Raw genomic sequence first — 26,609 nt, 5'->3', positions numbered from 1 at the left:
ACATGTAAAACATTAAAAGATCTTTCTTACATTATGTCATAAGAGAAACAAGACATCAGAGGACACACCAAGAGCATCGGAAGTTCGTGAACCATACTAAAAAGCATAGTTTGACTTAAAGCGCACATTCGCATGTCCAGATTCCCAATGATGTGGGCCTCAACCTCATATTAAGCTTTTCAGTGTGGTTTTCAGGATGTAAATTTTCTTGGAGTACCAGTACTGTATTATCTCATGTTTGGATCTTTATTATGGCATAATTCCGTACGTGCTAGAAGATGGAATCGCGCACTTGAAATGCAGTGAACAGTTGAAACTAGCCAATGGAGTGGAATTAAACACTGTGTGTCAAATAAATTTACTGCCTCAGCAGGAAAGCTTAATAAAAGCCAAATTTCTTTAGAAAACCGACAAAAATAACTACACTGTTCTGCAAGGTGATTAATGCTTGACTGTCAGAAAGGTGGAAATAAAATAAATTCTGAAACTAGTAACACATTTTAGCCTACCATAATTATGTGAATGTATTTTAATTCACTTGATAGCTCCCAACCACAGATATCCGTCTTGTTTTCATTTGACGTGAGAGCAGTAAACGAAGACGAAACACAAAAATCACTAAACGTAAACACGTGTCACGTGGAGACCCTCCACTATAGCTCAGACTGCTCTGCACACATATATATATAAAAAAAAATAAAAATAAAAAAAAAAAAAAAATTTCCAGAAAGTTCATTTTGTAGCGCACATATTTCTGAAGAGTCTGATACCTAAAACATATCTGAGAGGAAATGTAAGAGATGTTATTTGGTCTTAAGTGTGGCGAAGTGCAGTGCCACGCCTCTTCAAACAACATTCTTATACCACACATCACTGTATTTCGCTCTGTGTAATTCAAAGGTGTATATTTTGTAACGGATCCCATCGAACTATTTCAGGACTGTGGAAATTAAAATTCCTGTAGTGTCTCTCCTTCTCCCAGTCAGCCGGTTTGACATTCTGCCCCTCTTATTTTTAAAAAACACGCAATTAATACTGGATGGGATTATTTGTAACCAGGAGAACAAGAACTCTTCACAAAATCAGGACTCTTTATTATCTATTAGCTAATAACTTGCTCTTCTGTGTGACATAAAATTAAATATAGGATACCTAAAACCAGTAAAGACAAGAGACATGCAAGACAGTACACATTTCTTCAATCCTTAGGTCCTAGTGGTTTTTCTCTCTGATCTTGCTACAGCTTTACATGGTGTGCTTTCCTTTCTGCAAAAGAGCTATTACCTCATCAAAGTTTGTCAAACATTTTGCTACATGATAAATCGAAATGTCGTCTAATACTGAAAAAGCTGTTAATACAAATAGTACCCAAGAATGGTGTGGTTTCTCAATCTAACTACATCTATTTTGTCACTGTTTCCTGGATAAAACGAAATAGGCCATTCCAATACTGCAGCAATTTTAACACACACCAAATAAGTAAGACTGTTTTGGCAATAACGATCATTTTTATATTACAGCAATATAATTCACGAAGTAGCAACACAAAATATCTATTTTCCTACTACAATCAAAAAGCTTTATGTTAGGAACTAGTTTCAAATTTCATTCATATGCTCCAGTTTCATGCACGAGAATAAAATTTTTGTATGAATTTGGAATCGTCATATTCTTCCATAATTTGTGTGATGTCCCCATTTCTTCTCCTTCCTCGTACTAACAAACAATCTTGTCATCACTAACTCTAACTATTCCTACTACTGTCAAAACTCATTCTCCGTTTAACTTTACTAACCCTGCCACAATCACTGGTTTAGTTATCCAGCGATTATTCTCCGGTTAGGTGTTAGTATTTGTTCGTACAATGCATTTTCCGCACTACTCCCAGAATGGAACTTAAGCAGCTGCTAGCTCGTGACTACAACTGGCCCTGTCTAATGTAGCGATGTGGCCAAAAATTTTCCGTCAAAATTCACTTTCTTGGATACACCGAGAAGATAATACATAACCTTTCTTACCTGTTATTCCTGTTAGTCATTTATTTCAACTCTGGTAATCTGAATCTATGGATTTCGCTAGTAATTATAACAACGCTGAACATTTGCAAACCAAATCAACCACATAAACAAGCAGCAGTTGGCATTCACCGGTTCGGCTTTATTCCGCTCAGCTCGTATAGCCCCGTCCCGTTTTGTCTGGAGGAAAGTTCATGTCTAGATGTGATGAGGATTCCCCTGGCAGAGATATCACGTACACTATGCACGCATTCAAAAATCAACTTAGAATGTGTTCAAAAATGTCCAAAAACCAGCAGAGGTGCATTTCAAAATCATATGAACAATCGACAGACCGACGTGCGCTGGATGCTAGGTGCTTTGTAAAAGAAGGTTTTTTCCCCTCAAGAATATGAATCTGCCCTCTCCCCCCGCAATTGTTGCCCGGTTCAGATACTACTGTTTGCCGCCCCCCCCCCCCCCCCCCCCCCCCTCCACTAGATCCAGGACTGCTGCGCACGCGTGAATGTGGCAGCTTGGGCGCGCCAGTAAAATTTTTCCAGGTACCCCATGTGGCTGGTTGCTGCTACTGCTGCTTGCACAGCCAACAGCCACATTTCTGTAGCCAGATGCAGGAGAAGGTATTACTCATACGCGTGTGCATGAGCCCGCTCGTAACTGCTTAAATGAATCTAATTTAAACAGTTGTGACGTCACACTCATCGGAGGCAATTCGTTGTTATGAAGCATTGCATAGTCTTCCTACAGCCTGTAACCCATTTTGCTGTTGACAGACGCTTGTACATACACTGTGTTATTTTATATGGCACATTTCCTTTGCAATTTAAGTTTTATTTTCATTTTTTCCTCTCGTTCATGTTTTAATGCTGCAGTATTATTCTGGAGTAGCGGGATACAGTAATATCCTTTGTTAGAGTATCGGTTCTTACCAGTCAAAGTTACACAAATTTAACTGGAAACTAAAACAACGAAAAATTTCCAGAATTCTAAAAAATTCCCTGGTTTTTCCTGGTTTTCTCCCGGATGAACAAATTCCCAGGTTTTTCCCGGATCTCCCGGGTCGTATACACCATGTCTTACAGATTGTGGAAAACAGCAACAGTATAGAAGATGCCAACATAAAATATGTTTAAGATCAGGTCAACTGCTTTTGGAATGGCAAGGGAGTGACAGACTGTCTGTCAATGCCAGTGTCACCTTCTGACATGAAGAACCACTTTCAGGATTAAAAATTTGTGAAAAGTAGACTCTATAAATGACAACCGATGAATTGTGCATTACCAAATGTGCTCCACATCATTGCCCTGGAAGAAGATGGCAAGCAGATATTTTGCCTGCTTAAAGGCAAAATTCATGGAAATCTCTGGAAATTTAATTACTGTGTAATTCTTCCTTTGAATCAAACTGATATGAAATGAAACCTTGTGCTTGCAGTTTAGTATGGAATCGAAGTGACAACTGATGCAATAGCACTCAATGTCCTCCTCAAAAACCACAAAGAAAGGAAAAGGAAGATAATAGATTGCAATGTACCGTTCATTGTAATTAGAGAGACAGAACACAAGCACAGATATGATCAAAATGAGGAAGGAAATAGGACAAGCTTTTCTGTAACGAACAATCCCAGCAAATGCTATATCTATTTCAGAGGGGGAGAGGGAGGGACTATGACAACCCTAAATGTGGATGGCTCGATGTCGATTTGAATTCTGGTCCTTCTGAATATGAATCCAGTGTGCTAACTACAGTGTTCCCTGGTGCAGGGTGGAGTGGCTACGAGCCAGCACGGTGCAAACAGGCGACGGAGGCGAGGTGGGAGCCCGAGAGGTTCCACGGAAAGGCAGCTGCAAATCTAACAAGTTCTTACATTGAGGCATCTCAGCTGCTCGATAGACTATCAGTGGCCAGCTGGCCACTGAATTCCACTGTGCTGGCTGCTCACATTCCACACAATACTGATGCGGCTTTTGCCCCGAGCGTTTGCAGCATGTTCTTGACGATGCTGTGTGGCCCCGGCTGACACCCAGCTGAGTCACAGTAGGGGATGCCTACCATGTGAAGATGCCTAGTGTGGATACCTGCTGCACTCTGAGCAGTGGTCAGCCATGCTACTGGAGATGACCTGGTGTAGTCCACTGCAAATTGGGACTAATTGTGGGGAGGGACTTAGTGTATAGAGCTGTTGTTCATCTGTGGCCTCAAACCAGTGACTTTTTATTGGCAGGTCCACGTGGTATCCTCATTTGGCAAAACCCTGTCGCCCCAATTCGGCTGCAAGACTAAGAATAAATCCATTACAAAAATTACTTGTACTTATTGTCAATAGCAGTGCACCATTCATTCATGCATATGCAGCACTATCAGTCACGTATCCAAAAAATCCACTGCCACTGTCAGTTTGGACAACTGCCTTGCCCTTTGCTGCATTAGTATATGCAGTCCTGCTGAGTTCACTGTTTCAACAAGCTGACCTACATCAAAACACTGCACTGGCCTTGTTGAATTATTACAGTGACAAAATCCCGTGCTCGCCTGCTTTCATAGCTGTGGCAATGCACTGCTCAGATTTACTCTAATATGGCCATACATGAGAGTTGAGATAAACATGGGTATTTAAAAAAAAAAAAAAAATCCAACCCAGTGGGTCAAATTTAGTTTTTGTGGGTTTTATTGTTTTGTCTATTTTTCACATTGACGATAGTTCAATTAAAATTCCTATTATTAACTTATTCAAAATGTAACCCATTCTTACAATTACTTTATTAGGCCCCTTTTCTTGCCCTGCTAGCACTGCATCCATTGAGAGGATCTTCTCCACCTACTGGCTTGTTTGGTCAAAATTAAGAAACAATTTAGGAGAGAAAGGACCTGACAAATTAGTGAAGATCTAAAAAATTTCTGCATGCTTCAAAAAGAATGTACTTTACATTCATTATTAAAGTTTTTTTCTGGTAGTGTAAATGTTATTTATCTGTGTGTCTTATATTGCAAGAAAAGTTAAATACAATATTAATTAAAAAATTCTTCCGATATTAAATAGTTGCCTTTACTACATACGAAGGCTTTTTTGAATTTGAGTAAGGCTAACTATATTGTGTTCTACTACTTTACAAGCGCCCGCCCCCCCTCACACACACACACACACACACACACACACACACACACACACACACACACACACACACACACACGAACAAGACACACCATTTTCATATCACACTACTTGTTTGTACAAATTACAAATAAATTTTATACCCAAAACAACTAGCAAGTTGCTGACGTGTTAGATACTGCATCAAATCTTTCTTACTAAGCTGCTTGTTGCTATTTGCTTAGAAGTCTTCTTTTTGCACTTGTTTTCACTTCTGGCAATTAAAACCTTCATGGCTTGTCCCAATGCTTCCTTTTCTCTTAATCCTAAATTTACACCTACTCTGCATTCACACTACAAAGTTATACTCTCACTCTCTCTTATGCTCTATGGATCTAGTCTACTAAAACCTGGAGTATTGGTGGTTTATGCTCATGACTGGCTCTCCACCTCAAAAGAATAAAAGCTACACGCACCAGAGTCAGAGCCACTGTGGCACTTGGTACTGCAGCACTCACAATCATTGTCATATGTCGTCATCCTTCTCTGAAATGCTCTACGTGTTGCATTAAGTGCTTGGCTGAAATGACCCCTTCCTGCACAGCAATAAATCATTCCAGGGAATGGATTAGGTCAGGTTCTAGAGTTTGATTAACAAATTTTACATTCTGCATTGGTAACAACTCTAAAGGCACATGCGGCAGTTACAACTTTGTCTGTGAGATGTTCAATTGCACAATTCTTGTAATTGTGGCTAGTAGATGGAAGGTTCACCCTCTTATGTCGCATGTAGTAACATCTACTAATAACCTACTTACCTTTTTAAAGTTCAATCCATCTGGCCTCCATGAGCTTCCCCTGACTTCTATGTATTCCAAAGGCTCGATACGTGCTCACAAATTGTTATTCAGTGTGTTTTTCTGTCAATGGGTGACCGACGATATGGTGTGCCTGTGTCTTCCGCACTGAGGAAACTTTATAATCTTCTCACACCATGATGAGCTGCTATGCAATTACAAGAGGTGGTTTGCTAGTCTCAGAGCATACAGTGGAGCTGATCATAAAAGGTTTGGTGGCTAACACTATTTCCGCATGATTGACTGCTTCACAGGTTTTCATCTAGAATGACTGAGCATACTGACACATCACACAACCATAATCAACTTGAGACCAGGCAAAACGCACTATAAAAAAAAAAAAAAGAGCTCTTAAGTTCTGCCTACTTCCCATATTCTGTGACCAACATATCTAAAAATACTGAGTGCTTCCAGAGTTCACTCATTTTGCTTTCTTACATACAGCAGCACAGCTTGCGACAGACTAATCGGAGCTGAAAATCTTGACAATTGAACTGAAGCAGCTAAGACATATGAACTAATATTCTCATTTATTTGCCTTGCACTTGCTGCTGGTATACACTAGACAGCAATACTCATGGTAAATAAAAGAATAAGTGAAGATTAGGGTCTTATAGCCCACCAATGACAAGGAAGTGAGAGTACGAGCTCAGTGTATGCAGGTATCGGGAACGAAATTGCCCACATTCTTTTCAAGGGAACCGTTCTGGCATTTGCCTACATTTATTTGGAGAAATCACATAAGTTTAAATTTCACACTGTGTCCCGGATGGTTCAGTGGTTACTGCACCTGTCTAGTATGCAGGAGAGCCCAGATTTGAGTCTCGGTCCAGTACACATTTTCGCTCATCGCCACTGATTCCACTTAACGTCCTGCAGCAGCTGACAGCAGTTATCCCCCTTCAATTTATATATAATTTTTCATAGCTGCAGATTCTGCACCGTGGTGTCTGTTCTTTTAGGCAAACATTATGCATTCACATATTTTGAGAATTTACACACACACACACACACACACACACACACACACAGTGTTTCCTAACAGGAAACATAGGTAAGTGAAAAGAACTGGAGAATAATGTAAAATCATCATCACCACCACCACCACCACCTTGCATCTGTGACATACAATGAAGAGCCAAAGAAACTAGTACACTTGCCTAATATCGTGTGGAATGTGTGGTTCATCCATAAAGGAGACCAAGTATAGAATACTAGTACAACCCATTCTTGAGTACTGCTCGAGTGTTTGGGATCCCCACCAGGTCGCATAAAAGGAAGCATTGAAGCAATTCACAGGCAGGCTGCTTGGTTTGTTACCAGTAGGTTCGATCAACAAATGATTATTACTGAGGTGCTTCGTGAACTGAAATGGAAATCCTTGGAGGGAAGACCATATTCTTTTTGTGAAATACTATTGAGAAAAGTCAATGAATCAGCATTTGCTGCTGACTGAAGAATGATTCTACTGCCATCAATGTAGTGCATTTTGCTTAAGGACCATGACAATAAGATAAGAGATATTACAGTTCATATGGAGGCACGTAGACAGTTGCTTTTTCCCTTGCTCTATTTGCAAGTGGACAGGAAAGGAAATGATTAGTGTTGGTACAAGGTACCTTCTGTCATGCACCGTAAGATGGCTTGCCGAGTACGTATGTAGACATAGAGCTTGAAAATTCACCTGAAAGTATGATGCTATGGTCATAGCCTTGAATCACTGACACAGAAGAGCAATACAGTATAATAAAATTAAAAAAAAAATAAGAAATAGAACATGAGCATTATCACAAGAAGAAACACCTGACTCAGAATTGTTACACAGTGCAAAAGGGAATGGTAAAAGGGAGGGTTGAGGGCATGGAAGGGTATGAGGGATTGGGGAAGGGATGGAGAAAGGGTAATGTTGTAAAATGGTAGTAACTCTACCAGATGACTCACCTTGTTTATGTCTCTGCAATCGATACCTGCTTGGCTCAGTGCTGCATCTATGGGGGCAGTGCACATTTTCACAGCTGCACTAATCAACTCTTCAAATCGTGCTCTTGTAACATTGTAGCTAAAGTCTGTTCCTTCACACAAAGACTCAATAAAACAATCAGCTGTACTCATTGTGGACAAAATGTGTTTGCTCTGCTCTGCAGCGTTGTACAATTTAGCCATAGCACATCGACTATCATTTGGATCCAGCTTCCATTTTCTGCAATAAGAAGAAAGTATTATGTTTAAATGGCCCACACATATTGAATAATGGTATCACTAGTCAGTCTTCCTTCTTTTATTAAAAAATTGGAAAGCGAACAGTTAAGGTTGTTATAGTAGTTTTTCACCACAACTGCTCAGTTTTTGATGTGTTCCAATAAGAAACTCTATAGTAGAATTAAAGGAACTGATAATTACATATCAAAAAGATAGATTACCACTCACCACTTATGGGAGGTGCTTGGTGGCAAACAGGCACACTGAAAGAAGACTGTTTGACATTGTAAGCTAAAATACTAAGTCCTTTGTCAGATGTAGACAATCTGTCTCTCTCTCTCTCTCTCTCTCTCTCTCTCTCTCTCTCTCTCTCTCTCTCTCTCTCTCTCTCTCTCTCTCTCTCTCCTCCCCGCCCCCCCCTCCATCTACACACTATGGCCCAATGTCTCCACTGTTTAAAAATACACACATTTAGACTGTATCTCTTAATACATGGTGTTTTGCATTTATTGTAGCACCACAAAAGGCAGAGATGACAAAAAGGGGAAAAAAAAAAAAAGAAATGGAAAAACTTAATTGTGTGCTGATTCACAGCCACCATAAGAGGCTCATACCAATTGATAAGACCCAATGATTTAACAGGATATTTAAGGTACCTAGATTAAAAGACAGCCAAGTCCATTTCTTTTGAACATGGACTTCCAAGCAGCATTAAAGCTTCCATAAAATGTGTACACGTTAAGTAAAACGCAATAATATCCTTCAAAATCAATGACGAGTCTATTCAAAAATAACGCCAAAATTGCATTTCAATGCAAAACACCCAGCTTCAGAGACGATCGCTTCAAAAACTAGCCAACTGACTATAAAGTTCTTACAAGTCCGTTATATAGGAAACCATGTTCATATAAGCAGACACCTGACTGCACATGAGCATGGAAGACAGTGTTGTTCGGAAGTGGATTTTCTTTAGTTTTGAGTCTAAATATCCTGATATCTGTGACCTGATTTTATATAGGTTACAAACAAATATTCTGTTATGGAATATCATTCATATAAGTGATAAAAACATTCTCTTCCCTGGAAAAGGGAGGTGGGGGGGGGGGGGGGGCAGGCGATAGTGTATAGAACACTTGTGAGACCCATTATTGAGTACTGCTAGAGTGTTTGGGATCCACATCAGGATGGATTAAAGGAAGACATCAAAGCAATTCAAAAGCGTGTCAGTAGATTTGTTACTAGTAGGTTCAATCAACAAGAAAGTATTGCAGAGATACTTCGTGAACCCACATGGTAATCCCCGGAGGAAAGCTGGCATTCTTTTCCCGAAACACTACTGAGAGAACTTAGAGAATCAGCATCTGCAGCCAACTGCAGAACAATTCTACTGCCACCAACATAGCATCACATATGGACTGCACAGACAATGTAAAAGAAATTAGGACTCGTATGGTAGCATATGAACAGTCATTTTCCCCTCACTCTGTTCGCAAGTGGAACAGGAAAGAAAATGACTAACATTCGTACAAGTTACCCTCTGTCAGGCACCATTAGGTGGCCTGCAGAGTATGTATGTAGATGCAGAACAGAGGAGGTTGCAAGGTATTATGTTATTTCTTTCTCAGTACAGGAAATTTTAATGACCAACATAATTTTTTTAATTTTCGTTTCTTCTAAAAATACCACGCAATGCCTGCTCCTAGCAGCTGACTATCTGAGCAATTTAGACAGAAGTCTGGCACTGAACATAATGTCCTGGCTTTGAAGGTGTCTTTCCTGTGGTGCTACCACACCATTGGCATTTGTAGCACCACATTAGATTGGGTACCTAAAGTTTTACTTTTAGTATAATAAATAAAACCTTGATGAGTTCTAGGATAGCCAACTGAATGTTACGGTGAAGGCAACAGTTCTCTACAGTTCACCATTCACTTACATCATCAAATTCCTCTCTTCTGTTATGCTTCCGATTCCCCACTACTTTTTCAGTTCAGCAGTGTCAATGTCCATGACGTCCCTACAACTTACAAGGCCTTATGGTAGCTGAGGGTGTCGTGTTTTTCTACTCCACAACAAAGACATTCTGACAAGATTGTGCCTTTCAACAATGATCAAAGTTCAATTTCCTGGTGCAGTTCCAGAGGGTTTTGGTGACTGCTAATGACCCACCCATAACGTGGAGATATTTCTTTCGTCTTAGTTGGGATCCACATGCATTCCCACAAACAGCTTGGGTTCTGTACAGTCCACCCAGATAGAGAGCACTGACTGCCTATGTAGGTGTTATAAAACTATGGTGTGGCAGGTTCACCTAAGGTTACCACTAACGACCATTTCGCCTCAATGGTCATCCATCCCATCAGCACACATCTATGAGGTCTTTTCTTCTTCTTCTTTTTTTTTTAAGAGAGAGGGAGGACATCATGTTTCAATTGTCATAGCCATGTAGTGTACCAATTAAGTAAACCTGGCACAAATAATGCTGGGCAAGCCAGTAATCAACAGACTGCACAAAGAGTGGCCTAGTTGGTTGGTTTAAAAGAGTGAGGAAGGGACCAAACTATGAGGTCATCGGTCCACTGTTCCAAAGGAAACAATGCCACAATGCTGAGAGTAAGACAATGAGACAAGACCAAACAGAATGAAAGGAAAAATGACAACGACTGAAGGTCAACACACTTAAGTGGACAAAAGGGGACAAGAAAACCACAAAGACGCAAAAAACAGGTAGAAGATCTTAAATCAAAAAAGCACGTTACCATGGCTGGCTGACAATGAGGATAAAAAGGAAAAGCCAGCCACTCTGCAACACATTAAAACCCCCACCCTGAAAGCACGAGGGTGGAGGACACACAGGGATGAAGGACATGTACTAAAACTTGGAGAAAATGATAAAACACACCCTCAAGAATAAAATGTAAAACTAAAGCTGCTGTTGAGGCATTATTGCCCAACACTGAAGGTAGGGTGCTGGGAAGGTTAAAAGTCCGCTGCAGAGCGGCGGAAAGTGAGCAGTCCGGCAAGAGATGGACGACTGTCATTCGTGAGCCACAGTGACACTGAGGTGGGTCATCACGAAGGAGGAGGTAACCATGAGACAGCCACGTATGGCCAATGCGGAGCCGACGGAGAAACACAGAGTCCCTGTGAGAGGCACGCACAGAGGTCTTCCACAAATTCGTAGTTTCCTTAAGGGCACGCACAGAAGTCTTCCACACATTCGTAGTTTCCTCAAGGGCACGCAGCTTGCTGTGCGTACTGAGGTTATGCCATTCTGTCTCCCAAAGCCACAAAACCTTGCGGCGTAATACTGAGCTCAGGTCAGTTTCAGAGAAGCCGATCTCCATAAGCGGTTTCTGCATAGCCCGTTTAGCCAACCTGTTGGCAAATTCATTGCCTGGGATTCCTACTTTACCTGGGGTCCAGACAAACACCACTGAATGACTGGACCATTCCAGGGCATAGACGGACTCCTGGATGGTCGCTACCAAAGGATGATGAGGATAGCACTGGTCAGTAGCTTGTAGGCTGCTCAAGGAATCAGTACACAGGATAAATGACTCACTTGGGCACGAGTGGATGTGCTCAAGAGCACGAGATATGGCTGCCAGCTCTGCAGTGAAAACACTGCAGCCATCACGCAAGGAATGCTGCTCTATATGTCCTCCGTGACCATAGGCAAAGCCAACATGACCATTAGCCATCGAGCCATCGGTGTAAACCACTTCGTGGCCCCGGTACGTGATGAGAATCGAAGCTGCAGCCTAGATGTACACGACTGAGGTGTTCGTGAATGAACATCAAGTGTAGGTGGTGAAGGCAACAACTGAAGTTCAGACAGAAGGGTTTGAACACGAACTGCAAGTGTAAGCCCTGACCTGGGCCGCCGATGCAGGAGATGAACCGCCACGGGCAGGAAAAGGAGACCGAAATTCAGATGCGCAAGAGAACTACAAACGTATGCAATGTAACTGGAGAGCAACTGTGCACGCCTAACCTGCAATGGAGGGACTCCGGCCTCCACCAGGACACTATTCACCAGACTCGTCCTACAAGCGTCTGTCACTAGGCAAACGCCACAGTGGTGCACTGGGTCGAGCAAACGCAATGCTGAGGGTGCAGCCGAACCATAAACCAGACTCCCATACTCAAGGCGGGATTGAACAAGGGCTCTGTAGAGCTGCAGCAGCGTACAGCGATCTGCACCCCAATTGGTGTTGCTCAGGCAGCGAAGGGCATTGAGGTGCTGCCAGCATTTCTGCTTAAGGTGACTGAGGTGAGAAAGCCAAGTCAATCGGGTGTCAAAACACAGTTCTAAGAATCGATATGTCTCCACTACAGTGAGTGGATCGACATTAAGGTAAAGTTCTGGTTCCACATGAACAATACGACACCAACAGAAGTGCATTATACACGACTTTGCGGCCAAAAACTGGAAACCATGGGCTAGAGCCCATGACTGCACCTTGTGGATGGCGCCCTGTAGGCACCACTCAGCAACACCAATACTGGTGGAACAGTGTGAAATTCAGAAGTCGTCTGCATACAGAGACAGTGGGACGGATGGCCCTACAGCTGCTGCTACACCATTAATGGCAACTAAAAATAGAGATACACTCAATACGGAGCCCTGCGGGACCCCTCTCTCCTGGAAATGGGGCGAACTATGGGAGGCATCAACCTGGACACGGAAAGTATGAAGTGACAGGAAATTTTGGATAAAAAAAAACAGGAGTGGGCCTCTGAGACCACACTTGTATAATGTGGCAAGGATATGATGTTGCCAGGTGGTGTCATATGCTTTTTGTAAATCAAACAAGACGGCACCTAGGTGTTGGCATCTGGAAAAGGCTGTTCGGATGGCAGACTCTTGGGACACAAGATTATCAGTGTTAGAGCAACCCTGGCGGAAGCCGCCCTGGCATGGAGTCAGTAGACCACGTGACTCCAGGAGCCAACACAGCCACAGACACACCATACACTCCAGGAGCTTACAAAGAACATTGGTGAGGCTGATGGTCCGATAGCTATCCACTTCAAGCGGGTTTTTACCGAGTTTAAGCATCGGAATGATGGTGCTCTCCCACCACTGGGATGGAAAGACGAGACGCACCAGATCCGATTGAAGATGACAAGCAGATGTCACTTGTAGTCAGATGAGAGATGTTCAATCATCTGACCATGGATCTGATCTGGCTCAGGAGCTGTGTCAGGGCAATGTGCAAGGGCACTGAGGAGCTCCCACTATGTAAATGGGGCATTATAGGATTCACTGTGGGGTGTAGCGAACGAGAGGGCTTTCCTTTCCATCCACCGTTTAAGGGTGCAAAAGGGGGGGGGTTCGATTGCCGAAGCAGAGCCTCAAGCATAGTGCTCAGCAATCGCGTTAGCGCCGGTTGACAACACACCATTGATGTTAATGCCAGGGACACCTGTTGGGATCTGGTACAAAAAAGACGTCTGATCTTCGTCCAGACTTGGGAAAGTGACGTACAGCATCCAATGGATGAGACTTATCTCTCCCAACACTCCTCCATCCGTAATTTGATAATCTGGCGAACGCCGACAAGGAGCCGCTTAAAGGCTATGAGGTGATCCAGGGAAGGGTGCCACTTATGCTGCTGTAGAGCTCGCTGATGCTCCTTAATTGCCTCAGTGACTTCTGTCAACCACCAAGGGGGCATCTAAAAGAGCGAGGGATTGCATTTTCCTCTCCATTAACGACTGTTGTAGTCACCTGCTCAACCATCACACCCATGTTACCCTGAGGGGGAGAGTCAATGGTGCCCACAGAGGTGAAAGTTTCCCAGTCCACCTTGTTTAAAAACCCATCCGGATAAGTGACCGTTGGCCTGATGCCAGGGCAGTGACAGGAAGATGGGGAAGTGGTCACAACTGCACAGGTCGTCATGTGCTCTCCAGTGGATAGATGGGAGACGTCCTGGGCTGCAAATGGATAAATCAATGGCTGAGTATCTACCATGAGCCACAATAAAATGTGTGGTGGCCCCAGTATTTACGAGGAAGAGGTCGAACTCAGACAGTAAAGCTTCGACATCACTGCCTTGGCCACTAAGCACGGTGCCACCCCACAAGGGGTTATGGGTGTTAAAATATCCAAAAAGTAGGAAAGGTTTAGGGAGTTGATTAATCAGTGCAGCTAATACATTCAGGGGTATTGCACCATCTGGAGGAAGATATACATTGCAGACAGTTATTTCCTGTGTCGCCCTTATGCTGACGGCCACTGCTTAAAGAGGGGTTTGAAGGGGCACTGTTGCACTACAGACTGAGTTCAGGACATAAATGCAAACTCCAGCTGACACACTATTATAGTTGCTACGGTTCCTGTAATATCCCTTATAGCCATGGAGGGATGGGGTCCGCACTGCCGGGAACCAGGTTTCCTGGAGTGCAATGCAGATAGCAGGTGTCAAGCTTAACAGTTGCTGTAGCTCAGCCAGGTGGTGGAAAAAGTCACCGTGATTCCACTGAAGGATGACATCATGAGACTGGGAAATCAGTACCCAGAACAATCACCTCTGGCCGTTGTAACGGCCTTGATATGCCTGGGCATTAAGTCAAACAGAGCTTGGATGGTATGTACAGGTACAGCTGCCAATGCAGCTTCAACACAATACCACAGTTCATCAAGAGTAGTGACTGGTGTATTGTGACGAGCCAGTTGCTTGGCCACCATTGACCAGACGTTTTCAATTGATGAGAGATCTGGAGAATGTGCTGGCCAGGGCAGCAGTCAAACATTTTCTGTATCCAGAAAGGCCTGTACAGAACCTGCAACATGCGGTTGTGCATTATCCTGCTGAAATGTGGGGTTTTGCAGGGATCGAATGAAGGGTAGAGCCACGGGTCGTAACACATCTGATATGTAACGTCCACTGTTCAAAGTGCCGTCAATGCGAACAAGGTGCGACCGAGACGTGTAACCAATGGCAGCCCATACCATCACCCCGGATGATACGCCAGTATGGCGATGACGAATACACGCTTCCAATGTGCTTTCAGCGTGATGTCGCCAAACACGGATGCGACCATCATGATGCTGTAAACAGAACCTGAATTCATCGGATAAAATGATGTTTTGCGATTCGTGCACCAAGGTTTGTCGTTGAGTACACATTCGCAGGCGCTCCAGTCTGTGATGCAGCGTCAAGGGTAACCGCAGTCATGGTCTCCGAGCTGATAGTCCATGCTGCTGCAAACGTCATCGAACTGTTCATGCAGATGGTTGTTGTCTTGCAAACGTCCCCATCCGTTGACTCAGGGATCGAGACATGGCTGCATGATCCGTTACTGCCATGCAGATAAGATGCCTGTCTTCTCGATTGCTAGTGATACGAGGCCACTGGGATCCAGAACGGCGTTCCGTATTACACTCCTGAACCCACCGATTCCATATTCTGCTAACAGTCATTGGATCTCGACCAACGCGAGCAGCAATGTAGTAATACGATAAACTGCAAGCGCGATAGGCTACAATCCGACCTTTATCAAAGTCGGAAAAGTGATGGTACGCATTTCTCCTCCTTACACGAGGCATCACAACAACGTTTCACCAGGCAACGCCGGTCTACTGCTGTTTGTGTATGAGAAATTGGCTGGAAACTTTCCTCATGTCAGCATGATGTAGGTGTCACCACTGGCGCCAACCTTGTGTGAATGCTCTGAAAAGCTTATCATTTGCATATCACAGCACCTTCTTCTTCCTGTCAGTTGAATTTCGGGTCTGTAGCACGTCATCTTCGTGGTGTAGCAATTTTTATGGCCAGTAGTGTAGGTCCTCAGCAGATGCGAGCATCTCCACCTCATCCTCAGATGCAGACCTTGTAGGTAGCGGTGGTGTGGGTGCGACCACAATTTCCTTGGTCATAGAGGTCTTCTTTTTGGACTTTTCTCTCTGCTCCTTGGGTGTCTCTGGCTGAGAGGGTTTCACTAATTCAGTCTCCGGGACTCAGGATGATTGTGAAACCCTACAACCAGCTACTTTTGGGCACTTCGGCCACTGGCGGCATCATCTTTCCCACTAGCAGAAAGCTGGGAAGGGAGTGACCCAAGGGATCCCTTCCTGGCGAGAGGAGCCGAAGAAGACTTACACTTCTCCAGCTGAGAAGTGGGGCTGGTGCCCCCGATGGTTGGTGGGGCAGTGCTCCTGAGGTAGGCGATGCGGGAGCAACAGGAGGGAATTGCCGCCCCCCCCCCACCCCCACCATCAAGGGGGCAGGTGTACCCTTCTGGCTCCAAGGGTCGAGCGGAATTTGTGGAACTGATGGAGCTACAACTGTTCTCATAGCGGCAGCATGTGAGGTGGTCATAGCCACAGGATATAGGCGCTCATATTTTCTCTTAGCCTCAGTCCAGGTCAGTTCAGTCCACGGTCTTGTATGCCATAATTTTCCTCTCTTTCTGTAAAATCCTGCAGTCTGGCGAGCAAGGTGAATGATGCTCACCCCAATTGACACAGATGGGAGGCTGGGCACATGGAGTATTGGGATGTGATGGACATCCATAATCTCAACATGTGACGTTGGAAGTAGAGCGGGAAGACATATGGCCAAACTTCCAGCACTTAAAGCACCGCATCGGGACAGGGATATAGGGCTTTACATCACAGCGGTAGACCACCACCTTGACCTTCTCAGGCAATGTATCACCCTCGAAGGCCAAGATGAAGGCACCGGTGGCAACCTGATTATCCCTCAGACCCCGGAGGACATACCGGATGAAATGTACACCTCGCTGTTCTAAATTGGCGCACAGCTCATCTTCAGACAGTAAAAGAAGGCCTCTGTGGAATATAGTACCCTGCACCATATTTAAGCTCTTATGTGGTGTGATGGTAACAGAAACATCCCCCAACTTTTTACAAGTGAGTAAAGCCCATGACTGGGCAGAGGATGCTATTTTTATCAAGACTGACCCAGAACGCATTTTGTACAAGCGCTTCACCTCCCTAAACTTGTCCTGTAAATGCTCTACAAAAAACTGTGACTTCATCGAAACAAAGGAGTCCCCATCAGCTCTCATATGTACGAGGTACCGGGGTGAATAAGGTTCGCTGCCATCCTTAGCCTGGCATTCCCCATGGTGTGGCCTGGGAGGGGAATGATTTAGGGACAGAATTTCTTGCATTGTACTGAGACGTGGAACTCTTAGAGACTGCTGGTGGCTGATCACTGCCAAGTGATGATGTGGTACGCTTCATTGCGCATCATCTGCCCCGATGCCACCCACTCTGACCAGGGGTCCTCCCCACGGGCGCCACCCAGCCACAGCAAAGGCCACCTGGCACGATGGCCATTGCCGGGAGTCCTGATGCCCCAGGGTGACAGGCATATCCTTGGCATATGTTGGGAGTTAACAGCGCAGGCATCAGCAGAGCCATCCCCGTTTTGTCAGGGGGCTACAACCAACAGGGTACATGGTGGCCCCACCACAACGGACTGGCTGCCATGCTGGATATGAGGTGCAAGGAAGTCCATGGTCATCGTTGGTGCAGAAAGCGACACTGCACAGTGCATGGTGGAAAACACATCCAGGAAGGTTCCTTGCCCAAGAGATGGAGGATGAGCTGGACTGCAATGCAACGGCGAGGAAGTGGGCTAAAGATCTCTATAGACAATGGACAGGATAAACCGTGTAAGGCGCCCTTCCCCAATTGGCTCACTCTCTGGGAAAACTTTGAAAAATGGAGGTCAAACCCTACAGGAGACCACCCCATAGAGGCCGAAACGTATGAGACTCATTTTTGTCACCTCTTAGGACAGACAGGAATACCTCGGGCCTATTGTAATCCCTGGGCCCACAGGGGGGAGTGTGTGTAGTGATCGGCCACATACGGTAGGTCGATTAGAGTGCTAACTATCACTAGTAGCTGTTGTAACGTTCATACTCTAAGCAAAGACACATTTTTATCATAGCAGTTCATCAACACATTTCTTTATTCGTTTGAATTTTGTAAATGATAGAATGACAACGGAATAAGAGAGATAAAAATTGTTAGTGTAAAACTATGTGAAATGGTGTGATTTACATTTAATATTTTAAAAATTACGTTCAAATCCTCTGCTTGTAACTTCTTGTTATGCATATTAGAGTGCACAGGTAAAGGTGGCTGTCAGCAACAAATAAGACAAAGTAGATGAGTGTAGGCTTTCACAGAACACGAACGGGGGAAACTGGAGGACATTCAGATTTGCATGTTCAAGATGATACATGTAAATAAAGTACAGCTATTAAGAAATGGAAAATGAGACTAAAATCATAAAATATGGATTTATGTGAGGATTAATGGTGTGAGTGGTCATGAAAACAAATCTGTTATACAATAGAGAGACTTTCATTGACAAAGAAACCATGTGATCACAAGGTGTGTTAAGATACTACTAAAGTGCACTGCTATAAATTAACATTATATGCAGCAAGACTATTTTCTAATACTCTTAATATGCTCCTTGTTATTATTATGTATAAAACATTAACTCCAGAAGCTTACTCATGCAGAAATAATATATGAAAAGGAAGATTTGTTACATATATTAAGACAGAACACAAGTTCAAAAACATTAAGGCAAGTAGTTTTTGTAGTGATCAGCATACAGAGAAGTGTATCTGTGAATTATATAGATACCCACAAGGAAATTTTAAACTATTTATAAGGAATCTGGATTCCTTACTGTGCTATCTGTCAGGCAGCAGCAAGCAGTTAATGGTCTGTGGTGACTTCAATGCACATTTTCTAAAGGATCCTGATAGGAAAAATAGGGAACTTTATTTGGATCACACAATTTGATTCCAGTAATTAACTTTCCAACACAGATGGATAAAGACTGTAGGACCCTAATTAGTTTTAAAGCTCAAAGCCAGAAAAATACTGTTTACCCAGTAACAAATGCTCTCTCTGAACATGATGCACTGTTTGTTAGGATAAATTACCTAGTGCCTTACAGTATGGATACACTTAAGTGGAAATCAGAATAATTAATGCCTCCACAACAGATGTTTTTAAGAACAGCTTTCAAGAGATAACCCGAGATGAAATTTATGCTGAACCAAATGCTAAATTAAATTTTATCTATTCCATGATAAATTCATTTAATTATTTGAAAATACCTTTCCATATATGCTAATTAGAAAGAATATTAAATGGCCATATGAAAACCATGGATCACTACAGCGATTAAAATATCATCTTCAAGGAAAAGGAAAATGTACCCATTAGCAAGAACAAGTATTGATCCAGCTGTAGTTGCACACAACAAAACTACTCAAAATTACTAAGAAAAATTATTAAAAATTCAAGAAACCTTCACATCACGTCAGAAATCAGTAAGTCTGACAACAGACTTGGGGCTTTATGGAATGCAGTGAAACGAGAGACAGGACAACGAGGCACAGGATATCACCACTACTGAACTGAATGGCAGTGATGTAATGATGAGCCACAGGTAGTAAGTACATTTAATAATTGGTAGAAAGTATAGGGACAAACAGTTAAAGGGGAAAATCACAGCAGTGTGTTGAAACTCTCATAAAATTCAATTATATGAATGTATTACCAACTTCTCCTTCTGAAATTCAGAAAATTATCCATACTCTTGAAAAATAAAAGCTCATCTGGTTTAGATAGTGTTTCCAATACAATATTATAAAGTTTTGTTCCAATATAAAAAGCATGGTCTTATCTGAAATATGTGATGTATCAGTAACATAACTCATTTTTCCAAAGAGACTGAAATATTCTGTTGTCAAGCCTCTCTTTAAGAAAGGTGATAAAAAGAGATGTCAGTTCAATAACTACCGACCAGCTTCACTGCTGACACCATTTTCCAAAATGTTTGAGAAAGTGATGTATTCTAGAATATTATCTCACCTTAGCAGCACTGATATTGTCAACGAACCACAGTTTGGGTTTCAGAAGAGTTGCTCTACTGAGAATGCCATTTACATATTCCCTTGCCAAATTTTACGAGCACTAAATAATAAAATAGCGCCGTCTGGTATTTTCTGCAACTTATCTAAGGCATCTGATTACGTGAATCGCAGCATTCTCTTAGATAAATTGAAGTTTGGTGGGATTGATGGTATAACCAACCAATCAATGCCATAGCTACACAAAAGACTGCAGAATGTTGTACTTAGTAAGTCTAGCAATATATTCCAGGGATTTAATTTTGCAACTCTTAAAACAGCTTAGTTCAGCTGCATTTGCACTTAGAATCATTGTAAACCTTGGGGAGACAAATCAGTAAGGTGACATATTTTGCATACTTTAATGCAATAATGTCATATGGAATAATGTCCTAGGGTAACTCATCTTTCTTTTGTAAGTCTTCGTTGCTCAAAAATGTGGGGCCAGAATATTATGTAATCTTCACTCATGATCATCTTGAAGACATTTGTTTAACTCTAGCAATACCAACACATTTTTCCCGACAGTTGCCCTAAAAAAAAATTTTTAAACTGAAATATTCATTATTTGTTCTTTACTTGCATCAACAACATACTTTTTAAATACATACTAATATGTAAGTAGGGTCCAGAACCTGAAAATATCTTTTACCAAACTCTTAGTAATATCAACACACTTTCAGTAATGTGGGCTATCAATGAGTGCTACTTTAAGCCCGGCATAAAAATAATTTAAGAAATGGAAATTTCATCAAGATTTTTATTTACAACATACTACTTAAATAGTTACTGATGTGCAAGTATGGACCTAAACCTGAAAATATTTAGTATGACATTCACTGGGAAAGTGACATCTAATCCTAAGATTTAAATTTTTGGGGTAAGTTTAACTGAAAATACAGAATCTGGTAGAAGAATTCATTAAAAATCTATAAATATTTCTTTTTTAATCTTAAAATATAAAGTAACTGACTAGATTACGATATTTTTATAAGGCGGACATTCCACCAGGACATGAGCAAATGTTTGCAAGGGAATGATACTGCCTACGGGTAAATTAAGAGGGATTTGGAAAAAAAGAGAAGCAGCTGTATGAATATCATGAGCTTAGATGGAGAACCAGTACCAAGCAAATGGGGGAAAGCAGAAATGTGGAAGAAATATATAGATGAGCTATACAAGGGAAATTAAGTTGAAGGCAATATTATAGAAAGGGGAAAAGGAAGTAGATGAAGATGAGATGGGAGCTATGATACTGCAAGAGTAATTTGACCTAGGACCAAAAGATCTATGCCAAAACAAGGCCCCTGAGGTACATTTTTATCAGTAACATCTGCTGATGTCCTTTTGAGAACCAGTCATGACAAAACTACGCACCCTGGTGTGCAAAATATATGAGACAACAGGCAAAATACCTTCAGACTTCAAGAAGAATAACTAATTCCAATTCCAAAGGAAGCAGTTGCTGACAGGTGTGACTATTACCAAAATATCAGTATAGTAATTCACGGTTGCGAAATACTGAAATTATTTACAAAAGGGAAAAACTGGTAGAAGCCAACACCAGGAAAGATTAATAGCAATTATAAGGGTTGAAGGGCATGAAAGGGAAGAAGTGATTGAGAAGGGAAAGAGACAGGGCTCTAGCCTATCCTTGGTGTTATTCAACTGGTACAATGAGCAAGCAGTGAAGGAAACCAAAGAAAAACTTAGAAATAGTGTTTACGGGTAATCATGCACAGGGCTCAAGTTTATGTCACACACTGTCCGTTTTGCTATCAAGATACAATTCCACTGTTTATGCCCTGGTTCCTTCTATCTTTAAATTTATATTTATCAACATTTACTTAGCAAATATTTGGTTACGTATCCAGTTATTTTCTGAAATAATATTTCCCATCATTTCAAAATGGTAAGGATCTGTAACAAGAGTTATGCTATCTTGGTTGATTAAATTGCCTTCCCAGTCTCTCATACATGCTTCTCTTTTCTGGGCACAAGCAACCCATTCTAATGAATTTGTTGTACCAGTGCTAAATGGCCTTCCTTGTTGGTGGCTTCTTACCATACTTGGTTCTAAGCATCCATTGAACAGCTGTAGCACACTCGTTTTTGTCAAACTCCAACACACAGAAAACCTGCCACATTTGCGACTAGCCCTGACTATCGGCAAATTACCAAACTACATGGTATACATGGAAAAAAACCTACAGGGTTTCTCTTCAAGACGACATGTATGATATCTGTACAATGTTTGGTTCTTACGCAATAAATAATTGAAAGTATTCCCGGACTTTATGTACACCCTGTATTAAAGCTACACAGTTTTTCTCCATTACATTATAATACATTTCACCATATAAATGCAACCTTGCATGGGTTTGCAATACTAGCATTGGCAACTGCTATAGCCAATTTTCTGATCACATCCTAGTAATTAACAGTAAACCTCAGTGAAGATTCTTTAAAGAATCTAACACTCATGTATGAAACAGTTTCAGACTGTATGATTGCTCTACAAACGAGTTAATGTGTTAAATATATTTGACATTAAACATGTAAGTGAGAAAAGTTTAGAAAAGATTTGAAATTACGTGTAAAGTTAGTTGGAAGTTGCTAAGTGCTCTCATTCTCAAATTCTGGGTGAATATAGCCTGGACAACTTGCACGCCCTGAGTTACGCTGCCTCAAGATACGTACATCATTTCTAACTATAAGACTTATTACTGTGCCCGACTTTTAACATAAGATTTATACCTCTTAACGAGTAAATTATGACAATTTTAATGTTTTAAATTTGGCCAATAATTAAATGAAATACTGAAATTCAAATTTTTGTTGCCCTTGGAAGCCATCAGATAGGCAATCTGTAACTGGAATCATGAACCATATGCCAAACAGTGGGTTAGATGTTTAGTAACACAGTTTACACAACAAACGTAAGTTACTGTTCTTAATATTACTTTGTGGAGTGTAGCCATGTATGGAAGTGAAACGTGGACGATAAATAGTTCAGACAAGAAGAGAATAGAAGCTTTCGAAATGTGGTGCTACAGAAGAATGCTGAAGATTAGATGGGTAGATCACATATCTAAAGAGGAGGTATTGAATAGAATTGGGGAGAAGAGGAGCTTGTGGCACAACTTGACTAAAAGAAGGGATCAATTGGTAGGACATGTTCTGAGACATCGAGGGATCACCAATTTAGTATTGGAGGGCAGTGTGGAGGGTAAAAATCGTAGAGGGAGACCAAGAGATGAATACACTTAACAGATTCAGAAGGATGTAGGCTGCAGTAGGTACTGGGAGATTAAGAAGCTTGCACAGGATAGAGTAGCATGGAGAGCTGCATCAAACCAGTCTCAGGACTGAAGACCACAACAACAACAACAATATTACTGTATTTCATACACCACTGGCAGTCTTCTGTAGTGTTTGGAAAAGAATTAACAGTAAAATGTTATATTTTCAAAGGAGACAGGTGCATTTTGCACATATTGTCAAAACGACCAACTACTAGGAGCGGGACAACAATCATCACTACACATTATACAAAGTGTGATAAAAAAAGTAATGGGAATTTTTTTTATTTCGTGGGCTTCATACATCTGATCTTCAATTTCTTTCCTTTTTTTCTCTTGTTGATACACATGTTCCTGATACATGTTTGGGATTTTCAGCTGTTTTAAATATTTATTTTATTGTTCACAGTCAAAAAGGTTATACGTGTTTTCAGAGTCCCTGGAAAATGTTTTACTTTCGAAAAAGGTGGATCAAAGAATTTACACTAAATTTTAAACAATGGAAACTCCAGGCAGGAATATCCAACATAGGAAAAGATAGACTGCTACTTACTGTTAGTTGCAGACAGGCACAATTAAAAGATGCTTACAAATACGCTTTCAGCAACAGCCTTCATTGCAAAAAGAGACACACACTCCATTCATTCACACAAGCAAGCACACCTCATGAACTACTGACCGCCAACTCTGGCAGCTGGGGTCAGACCTAAGATGCTGGAGTTGGTGGTCATGTGTGCGTGAGGTGTGCTTGCTTGCGTGAATGAATGGTGTGTGTTTCTATTTTTCCAATGAAGGCCATTGCTAAAATATTGAAAAATTGAAAATTTGAAATACTGACTGTGGCTTTTGGCAACTCTACTATGAGTAAGACAAGAATTTATGAGGGGTATGAACATTCCAAAGAGGGTTGAGAAGACAAAGACAGTAACCGTTCTGGATGCCCTAGCACATCATTACTTATAAAGTGGAAGTAGTAAAGAAAATGGCTCTGGAAAACCACCAAATTACCATCAGAGATGTTGCTGATAATGTCAGCATATCCTTTGGCTCACGCCAAGCTATTTTTATTTTTTTTTTTTTTTTTGGGTGTTTTGGGAATTAAACGTGAACCAGCAGCAAAGTTTGCTCCAAAATCGTGGAATTTTGACCAAAAACGTCGCCACCTAGACTTCACTCAGGAATTGCTGAACAAAGTTGACAACAATCCAGAACTTCTAAATAAGATTAAAACAGGTGACAAAACATGGGTATACGGGTATGACACCAACACCAAGGCCCAATCGTCCCAATGGAAACTGCCTGAAGAGCCAGGACTGAAAAAAATTCAACAAATTCGATCACATGCCAAGGTTCTTCTCACTGTTTTCTTCAATGACAATTGGATAGTGCATCAAGAGTTCTTGTCTTATGGTTGTACAGCCAATAAGGAACACTACCTGTAAGTTAAGTGCTGTTTGCGTGAAGCAGTCAAAAAAAAAAAAAAACCTGCCAGAACTGTGGCAAAACTACTCGTGGAAATTGCACCACGATAATGCTCCCGTTCACATCTCAATGCTTGATCATGATTTTTTGGCAAAAGCCAAAAACGTTCTGTCGCCTCAGCCACCATACTCACCAAACATGGCCAAATGCAACTTCTTCCTATACCTGAGGTCGATGAGAACAATGAGAGAATGTTGTTTTGCCACCACTGATGAGATAAAAACAGAATCACTGAAGGAGCTGAACATCATAACGAAAAGTGAATTTCAGAAGCACTTCCAAGATTGGAAAAAGTGCTGGCGTAAGTGTATCATATCTGAGGGGGATTACTTTGAAGCGGAAAAGGCTGATGATTATGAATAAACAAAGATTCTTTTAGGAAAATAAAAATTTCGATTACTTTTGGATCACAAATCATACATAGGGTAATTATCAACAATATTACAATAACACAGTGTCAAGAAGAGAGACATCTTGTAATAACAGACCAATTGAACTCACTCGTGAAATATTTCGGCGAAAAAGTTGGCCAGTATCTCTGTGAACTTGTCCCCTCCGAAGTTTGCTTTATACACATGGCCTTTCACTGTGTACATTCCTGCACAGCACAATACAACTGTAACATCCATTGTAGCTCCCCCCAGGCGATAAACAAGGCACATCCTGCAGGAGGTATGTAATCATTACTCACAAATTATTTATAAATACAAATTATATAATTACAAACAATGTTATACTAAACAATGATTACTCAATTTCTGGATTAAAAAAAAACACAAAAAAATTAAACCCAGTAATTATTTACAAGAACTGTCTAATTTATATATGGGAGTATACAGGTTTGATTCCACATCCTACCATGCAAATTAAGGATTACACAAAATAACAAGAAGAATACATAAATTTTCTCACATGACATCTGTCCTCTAGGTTCTTGAAAGATGCTGTCACCATTAAAACAACATATTTCATTATAACACAGTTCAAGCAGAAACAATAACACATGCACATATTTCTGTATGTGGTTTCTTTATTTTATCAGATAAAAAGGAAGAAATATAAAAGTTTAACATTTTGTCAACCCAGAACATTAGTAACAGAACATTAGCTCATCAGGAGATGTGAAGGACATGGCACTGGAATCAAATTATTATTGCATTTCTTTGAAGAGAGAAGAGGAAATCACAGAAAACTTAAATTAAAATGGCCAGGTGGAGATTTGAACCTCACTCATCTTGAAAGTGAGTTCCGATTTTGGTTTGTTATATCAACTCAATTTGAAAAAATTTAAGAGAGTCATTTGATGATTACATTTCAATTATGTACCTTTTTGCAGCTCTCTCTCTCTCTCTCTCTCTCTCTCTCTCTCTCTCTCTCTCTCTCTCTCTCTCTCTCTCTCTCTCTCTCTCTCTCTCTCTCTCACACACACACACACACACACACACACACACACACACACACACACACACACACTCTCAGAGGAGCACCTTTCCCTTTCTGTCTTGCCTTCCTTACTTTCCTGCAGTTGGCTGGCTCTACTTGTGTGCTAACAAACCATGTCAAAGTCTGAAGTATCCATATACCTCACCACCATAAACACACTGAACAATGGATGCCCATACAGGACATGGGGATTTGCACCTAAATTATATTAGTATTTTTTCACACTGCTATGTAGGTTTAAGATCATTATCAAGATCTATAACATCTACCACAGTCTCTGCAAACACACTTT

General features: G+C 41.5%; 1 protein-coding gene across 1 annotated transcript in view; it reads right to left on the bottom strand.

Moving 5' to 3' along the window:
- Positions 1–25,521, bottom strand: part of LOC124555684 (heat shock 70 kDa protein 14-like) — a 51,828-nt gene extending 26,307 nt beyond the window's left edge. Inside the window, exons 1-2 of the mRNA XM_047129686.1 lie at positions 25,376–25,521; positions 7,905–8,163 (exon numbers count right to left, since the gene is read on the bottom strand). Of these exons, the coding sequence (XP_046985642.1) occupies positions 7,905–8,163; positions 25,376–25,503 (387 nt within the window). The 5' untranslated portion in view covers positions 25,504–25,521. The remainder of the gene's footprint in view (positions 1–7,904; positions 8,164–25,375) is intronic.
- Between the last annotated feature and the right edge of the window lie 1,088 nt (positions 25,522–26,609).

The sequence above is a fragment of the Schistocerca americana genome, chromosome X, assembly GCF_021461395.2.
Source record: "Schistocerca americana isolate TAMUIC-IGC-003095 chromosome X, iqSchAmer2.1, whole genome shotgun sequence".
NCBI lineage: Eukaryota > Metazoa > Arthropoda > Insecta > Orthoptera > Acrididae > Schistocerca > Schistocerca americana.
The sequence above is the reverse complement of the archived record's forward strand: the minus strand, read 5'-3'. Positions and strand labels throughout refer to the sequence as shown.